The sequence below is a fragment of the Hylobates moloch genome, unplaced genomic scaffold (genome assembly GCF_009828535.3).
Source record: "Hylobates moloch isolate HMO894 unplaced genomic scaffold, HMol_V3 SCAFFOLD_11, whole genome shotgun sequence".
NCBI lineage: Eukaryota > Metazoa > Chordata > Mammalia > Primates > Hylobatidae > Hylobates > Hylobates moloch.
Window position 1 is genome coordinate 74630428 of NW_026652286.1, and position 12265 is coordinate 74642692.

The window sequence follows — 12265 nt, forward strand, 5'->3', positions numbered from 1 at the left end:
GACTTCCTCTTCTACTTCTCCATCCTTACCTCCTTCATCTATCCCTCTTTTTTCCTCTCCTTTGCATTCATCTTCCTCTCCAGGTTTGCCTCCAACTTATTTAGCTTTTCCCTCTCCAATTTCTCCTGTTTCTTCTTCCTTTATGATTTCCTCTTCCTTTCCCCCTATTCTTCACTCTCCTTCTGTTTCTACCTCCCCATCTCCTTTTATTCCTATCCACCCCTTCAATCCTCCTCACTGGGGGAAGAAAGTAGAGAAGAGAAGAGAAGAAAGTGGAGTAGAGAAGAAAGGAATAGAGAAGAAAGTTGAGACACGACAACTTTAAAGGTAAATAAATTGAGTTTATTAGATATTTTGTAGATATAGCAATATTTTGTTTGGGAAGGGCAACTAAAGGGGAAGGATTATCTAAGAGTAGTAAAGTGTAAAAGGAAGAGACAGAAACATACTCTCAATGTTCAGGAACTTGTATTAAATACCTTCTTGCTCTCCCTGATTAAATGTGTGATCACAAAGGGATAGTTAATCTAGTAATCATTGACCTTGACTACTACAGTCTGTCCAAATAAAGATATATATATAGATATTGGAGATAGGTAATAGGTATATATCACATGTGGCCATTGTCACCTTCCAAAACATTTTTATTCTCATTAAAGTGGGAATAATTTAATTGAATTAGGAATAAATGCTCTTGGGATTCACACTGCCAGCCCCAGTGCAGCAGCATTCAGCTATATGATAGTCTCATCTCCATCCTATCCTCCCCCAAAAATCTTCTTTAGTTCTTTGCTTTCACTTTGTGTATGTGCTGAAATGTAACATGCTAGGTTTGCAGAAGATACAAAATTCTAATAGAAAATGACGTCATGCGCTGAAAATGTTTGGATGGCTTTTAGCATAGTAAAGGTAGACTCTATATTAAGGATACGCTTCTGTGACATAAAAAGCATGCTTATATTCCTGTTTATATTCCTGAAATAACTGAAAATAAGTGAGTACTTGGCCTCCATTGAGGCAGATCCAAGTTCCCAATGCTAGTTAAATAGGGAGGAAATTCCTGCCGACCCTGACAAGCAATTTTTATATTTTCTATCTGCTTGAATCTTCGACCAACACTATTAGGGTTACAGTTTTTTCCTAACCTACCAGCCATGACATCAACTCAGAAAGAAGGGTAATGCAGTATATTATTATCCATATAGGAATGCTCTTAAAGACCTGAGGACTAACTCTACACAGGAATTACTTCTACCCTTATCCCAGATTATAGAGGGATAGGTTATAATAATCAAAGCCATGAATTACTGAGCATTCCTATATGAAGATGGAGTTCTTTACTGGTACTTTAGTCTCGCAGCTATTTTTATTCTACTATTGATTGCCTTAAATTCTCATTCTAACATGTCTATATATTTCTCCAATATCCTTATATGTGGTTATCTGGACAAACACACACGTATTACACCTAATGTGTCATGTATATACATATAGAAAGAAGTTAACTTTATTTAAATGTACTAAGCACTTTTTATGTCTGGTTCACAGAGCTATAGATTCTGCCTTGCCTTCAGCATTATCAAAAAATGATCACAAGCATCAGAAACAACTCTTATCCAAAATCAATTGTGAGAAAGAAATGAATGAAAACATGAGGGCAACCTTGGCTACTAGCAAAAATGTGTTCCAGCTTAAACTGGAGGAAACTCAGAAACTCCTAGAAGATCAGCATCTAAGCAATTTGCAAGTATGAAACTATAAAAATGTTGTTAATATTTTAATTACTTGCACTAATTTTGCTCCACTTTTGCAGTGTTCTCCGCTAAAGAAATATCTTACTAGCTGAGAGTAGGCCATGAAAGAGAGTATGGATGAATCAGCACAAATTCATCATAGAAACTATAGAAATAATTTTTTAGTTTTTTCCTTACCTTTGAAAGTACAATGTAATGTATTATTGTTAGAAATTGTATTATAAAAAGCAACCAGAAAATTATAATACATTTAGATATTAGTTTCTTAATGGAAATATGGCAGAATTTGCTAGACATGATGTTTGTAATCTATCCCTAGTAGGGCATATACTTTGTTTTTCCACAACTGAGTACAGATATTGGCTGATTTTCCTACATGTCCATCAATGTACTTTATTTTTCATTAATAATTATGCACATTTATGAGATTTTTAATAAACCAATATCAGATTAAATTCATAACACTGGCCTGATTCATCCAACAATTAATCAACAGTGGCAAGGCTAAGAAAGCAAAACAGAAGATTCCTGGCAGCTATCGTGATGTGCCTTCCTACCATAAACGACTATAATTATGAATAAAATATATAAAACAACTGCTATTAGACATGGGTCAGAGGCAGTGCAGGATATGATCTTGAAAAGGGGAAAGAAATGATGTAAGCCTTATGAACTAGGCTTTCTACGTAGTTATGTTGCCTGAATAAGCCTTAAAAAGATCCACTAGTAACCCAAGCTACCTATTAAACAAAAAAACTTAACACTTTTTTCTTTTTTCCTTTTTTTTTCTTTTGTTTCTTTTTTTTGAAATGGAGTCTCACTCTGTCACCAGGCTGGAGTACAGTGGTGCAATCTCGGTTCATTGCAACCTCCACCTCCCAGGTTCAAGCAGTTCTCCTGCCTCAGCCTCCCAAGTAGCTGGGACTACAGGTGCCTGCCACCACGCCCAGCTAATTTTTGTACTTTTAGTAGAGACAAAGTTTCACCATGTTGGCCAGATGGTCTCCATCTCTTGACCCCATGATCCGCCCGCCTCAGCCTCCCAAAGTGCTGGGATTACAGGCATGAGCCACCATGCCTGGCAACACTTTCTTAAAGAAGACTATGAAATCTAAATATTCAATAACATAATGCTCACAATGTCAGCATTCAATCAAAACTTACTAGACATATGAAGAATCAGGAAAATATGACCCATAACCAGGAGAAGAGTAGTCAATATAATCAGACAGAAATAACAGAGATGATGGAATTAACCAAGAAGGAACTTTAACGTATTTTTACAAATATTTTCAAGGAATTAAAGTAAAAATGTACATAAGAAAGACAATTTAAAAAAGAAATAAACAGACCTTCTAATTCTGAAAAACATACTATCAGAAATGAAAAATTGACTGGATGGGCTTAACATTGCAGTCATTGCAGAACAAAAGATTAGTGGACTTGAAAACATAGCAATAGAAATTATCCAAGCTGAAGCTTTGGGAGAAAAAGCCTGGAAGAAAATGAACAGTTTGTTAGTGACTTGTTAAACCATATAAAGCCATCAACATATTTAATTAAAAATAAAATTTAAATAAAATTTCACAAAGTAGGAACGGAAATGTTTAAAGAAACCGTCGCTGGAAATGTTTGAAATTTGATGAAAATTATAAATCCACAGACTCAAGAAGCCCAACAAACTCCAAGAAGGATAAGTGTATGCACACACACATACCACAGAAAGGCACGTAAAAATCAGATTAAAGCCAGAGGGAAAAAAGATATGTTACATGCAGGGCAATAAAGCTAAGATGGACCGCTAATGTAACTTACAAGCAAAACTTGAAATTGATCATAATGTTTCATTATTTAGTGGTGGAAAAAATTCTGAAGGAAAAAAAAGTGTTGTTTATGAAATCAGAAGTTGCCAAACTTCTTTTGAGGTGATTTGGGAGATGAAGCAATTATAGACCTTTGCAAATGGAATTCTTAGAGCCATGGATGTCATACTTATATCTAGAAGGATCTTCTAATGCAAATTTCTGTGTCTCACTAGATGTAACCTCAAAGGATGCCTTCCAGGCCTGATTTCATCATCATTATCAGTTAAAAAAACTTAGTTCCAAGAACAGGCATTGAAGTAGCTATGCTTTGTTTTGTTCCCTGTTTGGGTTGAGTGACTATCACTTTAAGAAGTATGCCAAAGGATGTGATAAATAGGGACTAAATGCTAAAAATATAAAACTCCCATGAATAATTTTTAAAACTTATTCCACAATACTAAATCAATAAGAACTAACTATATAAATTAAAATATTTTTATTCTGTAATTTATTTACTTTATTTCTTAGTTTACTTACTGGGATAGAAAAAGAATGTACTTCTGTCTAATACCATAATATGTACATTTTTAAAATTTACATATTTTAGATAAATCTAAAATGTATGATAAATCTTAAGGGATATCAATTTTCTTTCCATTCAGCATTTTGACTAGATATACAATTTAATGTCTTCTTAAAATTTATTTCTATATATGTGATATAGATTAATGCATGCTAGGTATGTGTGAGAAAATAGAAATACTTCTAAACATTTACCATACCTTGAAGTAATTTTGAAATTTTATTAAAGACTGATAAATTTCATGTAAATTGCAGTGAAATAGTGATGTAAATGTCTATGGAATTTATGGAAATTACTGCTATGCTAAACCTCCAAAAGGAGTCATTAAAGTCAATAGTTTTTGAGCCTAAACCCATACGAAAATTACCTGGGGAATTTAAATAATACCAGTATATGGACCCCATCCAAATATTAAATCAGCAGGACCCAGGTATAGATATTTTACACAGTTCTTTATGTGATTTTAACATGTAGCCAGAGTTAACAGCCTTACTACGGTCCACAAAATTAAGTTTTATAAAAAGATGTACCCCTACTAACAGGAAACTCACATTAGGATCACAGAGCTTTTAGGATCCTCATTCAAGTCCAGTGAATGTTTTAGGAAAAAATACAATTTGTAAATAACTATTTTTCAGAATCTCACTTGCTATTACTAAGCCTTCAAGAAACTTCATACTCTAAATGGAATAGCAATAACATTTTTTTAAGTTCTAACTGTGGCTAGAGTAAGCAGGTATTACTTTAGGAGTTGAAATCAAAGCAAGCATACTATACTATAAGTCTTTGTTACCTTCCAATTTTTTACCCTGAGGATTGCTGCAGGGATAAGAATTATTTATATACCTACAATGTTTATAGTCATACTACTCTATATGCAAGGAGAATTGGGCTCAGTAACAATGGGATGTTGAATCATTAATCTTGGCATTTAAAAGTTTATAAGCTATAAAACAATGTTCTTTTTTTTTCCAGAAATTTTGTGATGAAGTTAATCAGATAACCAATTCTGAAACCCTCTCAAGTATAGACAGTCTTGAGGCTACAGAGCATGAAGAAATATATTTAACACTTAATAAGGAGCATTCCACATCCATCCAGCGGAATACCATTTCCCTCAAACCAGCAAATATGCAATCAACTAATCTCAGCTGCTTTGATGAAGATAAACTGGCATTCTCTAAAACTCAACATATAAATAATTGGCTTACAAATTTAGATGCTTCAAATACTCAGAATGTCACACCTTTCTCAGATATTGTAAGTAAATCTAATGTTCTGCCTTCATGGGAATGTTTTAATAGTAAAGAACAATATCCATCTCCTTTGAATGGAACAGTGCAAAGAGCCACAAATACTGCTAATAATTCAGTACCCTTTGTATCTAGCCACCCCATATTTGTACTAGATAAAAAATGTGAAAAGACCTCTGAAACTAGCACTATGAGGACAACTGACTCCACTTCTGGAGCATTCAAAAGAGAGAGACCGTTAGTTACTGAGAGCCCAACATTTAAATTTAGCAAATCCCAAAGTACTTCAGATTCTCTAACCCAGGAAGTGGCTACATTTCCAGACCAAGAGAAATATTCTGAATTAAATCAAGAAAATGGAACTACTTCAGTTCCTACTTCATGTGTACCAGTGGCAACGCCTTTAGTTTTGCCACCTAATATACAGTCAGCTAGACCTTCAGCAAAGAACAGTATACACATAAAAGAAATTGATGCAGTGCAGTGTTCTGATAAGTTAGATGAATTGAAAGATGGTAAAGAAGAAGAGATAAAATATTTTAATTGCAATAAGGGAGAGTTGCCTTTATTTTCAGACAGTTTTCAAGATGCCTATATACCTCACAATCCTGATTCAAAAGATGAAAAACAAAAATTAGCTGAAACATCATCCTTGTCTAATGTAACTTCTAATTATGACTTTGTTGGCCAGCATAAGAAAATGAAATACAACATCCATGAGAGAAATGGTGTGAGATTTCTTAAAAGTATTTTAAAGAAAGAATCTAAATATGAACATGGTTACCTTAAGGCATTAATTATAAATCAGAGCTTTAAGTTTGGAAATCAAAAAGCAGCAGCTATCAGAGATAGTATTGAATTAACAAAGGAAAGGGAAAAAGGTGCAGAAATTCCAAAGACTATTAAAAAACTGAGGTGGTTTGATGAAACTAGCAATATAGAAAACAATGCTGAAGACAGTCATTCACTGAAGAATAAAACAGGAACAACTCAACAGCATTCTCAACAATTCCACATTCAAAGTGGTGCTGGAAGCAACATAGTTAGTGTTTCTACTTGTGCTGTAAATTCTACTGATAGAAAGAAGTCCAGGGAGGATTCTATCTCTGAAAATGTTACGACTTTAGAAGGATCTGGAGCAGACCATATGCCTTTGAACTGTTTTGTACCTTCAGGTTATAACTTTGCTAAACATGCCTGGCCAGCCTCAAAAAAAGAAGAAAGTAAAATCCCTGTACATGATGATTCTAAAACTAAGCAAGGTAAGCCACTAAGAGGTAGAGCAAAAATAATTAGAAAACCAGGATCTGCAAAAGTCCATTCAGGCTTTATATGTACAAACAGAAAAGGCACTGTCATTCAACCACAATCTGCAAGCAAAGTCAACATATTTACACAAGCTCAGCGAAAATTAATTATACCTCATCCTCCTTCTCAATCTGCATCAAATATTAGAAGTGGTAAAAATATACAAGTATCTCAGTGTCAATCAGTAACTCCTGAAAATCCTCAAAACATTATTACACATAACTCTTTTAATTCAAAACATGTGCTTTCAACAGAACACAATTTGAATCAATGGAATCAGGAAAGTAGTTCTCCACTCTCAAATGCTTGTTCTGACCTAGTCACTGTGATACCATCACTGCCATCATACTGTTCTACAGAGTGCCAAACTTTCGCAAAAATAAATCATTCAAATGGCACTCAAGGAGTTGTCCAGCAAGATGGGACATTATATTGCACCCAAAGAAGTCCTGTTTGTGAAGAAAGTTATCCGTCTGTGACTCTAAGAACTGCCGAAGAAGAATCAGTTCCCTTGTGGAAAAGAGGGCCTAACGTCCTGCATCAAAATAAGAGGGCTATGGGTAAGAATAAATTTATAGCTTTTTATAGATAAAATGTACACTTTGTTAAAGTCATGTGAAATTGTTCCTATTTATGTATGGTCATACGTACTACATAAATATTAATATTAAACAATAGCTTTATAGAAATAACTTACCTCCAGGCCGAGCACAGTGGCTTACACCTGTAATCCCAGCACTTTGGGAGGCCCAGGCGGGCGGATCACTTGAGGCCAGGAGTTCAAGACCAGCCTGGCCAACGTAGCAAAATCCCATCTCTACTAATAGAAAAGTTAGCTTGGCATGGTGGTGCATGCCTATAGTCCCATCTACTCGGGAGGCTAAGGAAGAAGAATTGCTTGAACCTGGGAGGCAGAGGTTGCAGTGAGCCGAGATCATGTCACTGCACTCCAGCCTGATGACAGAGCAAGACTCTGTCTCAAAAAAAAAAAAAAAAAGAAAAGAAAAGAAAAAAAGAAAGAAGTAATTTACCTCCTGTAATATGGTGATTTTTGACCAGGCACGGTGGCTCATGGCTGTAATCCCAGCACTTTGGGAGGCCAAGGTGCGCGGATTTACTTGAGGTTGGAAGTTCGAGACCAGCCTGGCCAACGTGGCGAAACCCTGTCTCTACAAAAATACAAAAATTAGCCGGGTAATCCCTGCTGCCTGGGAGGAGGCAGGAGAATCGCTTGAACCCAGAGCCCAGGAGGCAGAGATTGCAGTGAGCCAAGATGGTGCACCACTGCACTCCAGCCTGGGCAACAGAGCCAGACTCTATCTCAAAAAAAAAAATATATATATATATATATAATATATATATATATATTGTGATGTTAGTAGCTGAAACTTTTAAGAGAATGACCCAACCAGTGCTCAACTGAAATTAGAAACTTTTGCCAGCCTCCATTTTTTTCCATGACTTTTCCTGTTAGTTTCAGAGGAAGGACAAGGAATAGGATCTGATTCTTGTCCCATATTATTCTGTCATTACTATTGTAGTCAAATTTTCCATCAAAGTAAGCACAGTGAAAAGTATTGTTTAAATTATTATAAACAAGTGAATACATGTAGTTATATTTATTTTTCTTTAAAACATTTGTTAAATTGAGTTTCTATAAAATAATATTAATTAGATATACCTAATTCTCCCATTCTCTTTCCCAAAGTGTGGCAGCTCTGCTTTTATCTGCTATGACTATTGGTTTCTGTGAGAGCAAAAAAAGATACCATTGCCTTTAAATATTTTTGAAAATTAATTCTCTATAGAATGCCATTGCCCTTACTAGCTGGTTGACTCTCATAAAACTTCTTTCCTTCTATGAAGGAATAAACTAGAAAGCAATACATTTTCCTGCCAATAAGAAACAGTTGCCTATTGAGAAATAGTTAGGACTGCAGTCTGGAGGCAATCAGAAAAACAACTCTTGTTTTTCCAAAGGTATGAATAAATATTGATATATAATGAGAGTTTAAAATTTAATGTTCAAAGTCATCTTCAATTAAACCATGAGTTTTTAAAGCCAAGGGACATTTGTGTAATTCATCACAGTATCCCCAGAACCTAACAGTGCCTGGCACTTAGTAATCACTCAGACTCTACTTGAATTGAATGGATAGAAGCCACATTAGCAGAACAGAAGCTAAATGCAGACACTATAATCTAAAAATCTTCATTATTTGTCTACAAAAATCTAGATTTTAAAAAATTATTTCTCTCACTAAAATTATGATTTTTTTATCCAGTCATTTCAGAATGTAACTTTAGTTTTCACAACACTTCAAAAAAATGAAGGTATCATACAGGTTAAATATTCTAAATAATGATGGTTACCCTTTTTGAGTTTGTAGCTTGTACCAGTCACAGTACTGTGTTTTATACTTATTGTCTCATTTAAACCTTGTAATAATACTGAGAAATAAATATTTTTAAAGACACTGTTTTGCAAAGATGTAAGCAGAATTATCCAAGGTCAAGAGCTAGTAAATAGCAGAATTGGTATTTTAATCCAGATCTCTATGGTTCCAAGTCCTGTGCTTTTTCTACTAAAATCATATAGTAAATATAGTTATAAAGCAAATATCATACATCACACTCTGCTAATTAGGAAAAATATTAGGAAACTTATAGTTTCCCAATAGCTTATGTACAAATGGGTAGCATATTAAAATTATCTGATTCTCTGATAAAGGAATGGGATACATTTTATCTGGAGAAACCAATATTTTCCTGACATTTAATCAAAGGAGGTAGTTCTCTCTGGGACCTTCGTATAAGGGACATTGGAAAATGTAATGAATTTTAACATTCTTAAATGTTCTTAAATATTCACACTGTTGTAAATATCTATACCTATTAATACAGCGATTATACTTAGAAAATATAACAGTACTAACAATACTGAATATTTTGTATGTTCAGTCATTTAAGCTTTTTTTCCAAAACTGTTTAAATATAAAATGCTTCAAGTGAACTCTTTGTTAATACTGGATTATAGTTCAGTGAGCATTTGTGGGATTTTTTTTCCTATTCTCTATTTGCCAGTTCATTTTATTTTTATAGCCTTATGCATCCAGAGCTGACGATTGTGGAGAGCATCTTGTTCTCAGTTAGCATTTCCAGGACACTCTAGCATAACTCTCTAGGAAAAACTCTTCCAATTAGATCCAAGCCATTCAAGTATACCACCTCCTGATGTCTCCAGTTATTTCCCCCCTAAAAGATGACTTTGATATTTGGTTCACAGTCTTCATTTCCATACAAACTCTTTGCCATCATATTGGATAGTTCAGTTTTTGTATGGATGAGCAAACACCCTGATCTTTCTCACTCCTTTTTCATCTCTAATAACTTTCTATACAATTCTGCCTCAAATACCCATTCCCTTTGTTATATTCTGGACCTCGTCAACATTCATAACTCCTCTACTTCTTTTTTTTGTTTCAGCTTTTATTTTAGATACAGAGGGTACCTCTGGATGTTTGTTGCATGGGGATATTGCATGATGCTGAGGTTTGGGGTATGGATCCTATTACCCAGGTAGTAAGCAAACTAACTCACTCCTCTACTTAAGCACATTCTCCTCTCTTTTCCCTACTCTTACTCCTACCATTCTTCTACCCTACTGTGCTTCTTTAGTCCAGTATTTTCTCTACTTTCTCATTCCAATTCATCATCTCTTTCTTTTTTTTTTTTTTTTTTTTTTCTCACTTTGTTGCCCAGGCTAGGGTGCAGTGGCATGATCATGGCTCAGTGCAGCCTGGGACTCCTGGGCTCAAGCAATGCTCCCACCTCAACCTTTCAGGCACTACAGGCACACACCACCATGCCCAATTAATTTTTTTATATAGAGACAGGGTCTGTCTGTGTTACCCAGGCTGGTCTTGAACTCCTGGGCTCAAGCCATCTTCCTACTCAGTCTCCCAAAGTGCTAGGATTATAGGCATGAGCCACCGTGCCTGGCCAGGTTCATCATGTCAATAGTTCTTTTACCAATATCCTAAACTCTGCCTCTTGGTCTTTTTTGTCACAAGAATCAAACAGCCCTCCTCCGCCCAGGGGGAAAAAATTATTTGCTTTTTCTCAGCCTCCTTCTAAGTAGCAGAGAAAATTCATACCAATGTGCCAGGCATATTGGCTATACTGTAGATTTATGAAACATTTTCTGATGATCAACATTACAGAGTATTCCTACTGTTTATCTCATAAATTCACTGTCCTTCCTTTGAAATAATTATTTCAAACATCCTCCCCAAACATCTGATTTCCCTACTTCTCTTTCCTTATCAGATACTTTCACTGCTCATTTTTCTCAAACCTATATCAATGGGAATAAATATCCAAAATGGGAGGAAAAGTTGTAGTTAGACTACATTAATAAACTTATATAAAAATTTAAAATACGTAAAACAATATTATGGCTAATGGATACATCCGTGGATAACAAAAGTACAGCAGAAATGGTAATGACAAACATCAACTCAGAATAGTGACTACCTCTGGGGAGAGAAGAAGGTGAATAGGCTCTAGGAGGGCTACATACAGGGCTGCCACAAATAGTTGCACAACTCCAGATAGCACCATTTATTTTATATAGTATGCAGCAACTTTGATACACAGAGATTTTCAATTATATTTGTACAATATATGTTCTTTACTATGCTAAAAATATTTTTAAATAAAACAATTTAATACACAACAAGGAGGATGCAGTGTCAATGAGTAGAAAGCCATTCTTTTCAAGTAGTTTAGCCATGAAGGGTAAGATCTACGACATGAACTTGAATAGGCAGAACTATGAGACTTTTTTAGTGGGAGATTAGATTTAGAGCAATGATCTAGTAGGAGGAAAAAGTTTAAAATATGAATGAAATAGAAGAAACCATTTACGGATTCAGTTTTTAAAAGTAACTCCTCTTTTGATATTCTTGATCCAAAATTCTGTTGCCATGAGATCCTGCTCCACCATTTATCTCAACTCTATATATCTTCATGCTTGTTTCCTTTGAGATAAAACTTAAATATATAAGTTAAGTGAAATAAGAGATGCTTGGAGGTGGATGAAGGAAAAAATTAAGGCATTCAGATGGCCCCTATTTTGTCAATAAAATATTAGGAGATTAGATAGAATAAATGAGCAGGATTGGAAGAGTGAGCTTTGTGAAGAGAGGGAGAGATTGGGAAGAAATTGTTGACCAATGATAAATAAAAGAATTGCTCAAAGTTATAAAGCCTGAAGGAAATAATATGCCTGGAAACACCTAAACTATATGAGCCCATATCTAGAGGAGCAAATCAGTTCCTCATAGTATAAGTTATGGGCTTTCTCATCTAAAAAGGAACAGAGATTGTTAAAGAATAAGTCCACCAGGGGCTTAGATAAAGGTAAAAACAAACCTTAAGGGAAAAGATGTCAATTGAGAGAAATTTTTTAGGAAAATGACACTGACAGAGAAAGAACTTAGCGTTGTCTGTTACTAATGAATATCAATATATTTTACCCTAGAAATAGGATACGATTCC

The 12265-nt window shown here is 34.8% G+C and overlaps 1 protein-coding gene across 6 annotated transcripts in view; it reads left to right on the forward strand.

Moving 5' to 3' along the window:
- Positions 1-12265, forward strand: part of CEP126 (centrosomal protein 126) — an 87050-nt gene that overhangs the window by 41443 nt on the left and 33342 nt on the right. For 5 of the 6 annotated variants that reach the window (XR_009215581.1, XR_009215580.1, XM_032167227.2 and 2 more), the window contains exons 5-6: positions 1549-1747; positions 5118-7263. Coding sequence is in view for 4 of the 6 variants with exons in the window: in XM_032167227.2 (XP_032023118.1) it covers positions 1549-1747; positions 5118-7263 (2345 nt within the window). In the remaining 2 variants the exon portion in view is untranslated. Of the gene's footprint in view, positions 1-1548; positions 1748-5117; positions 7264-10189; positions 10378-12265 lie in introns of those variants that run through there. The other variant, XM_058446544.1, reaches the window with a different exon arrangement.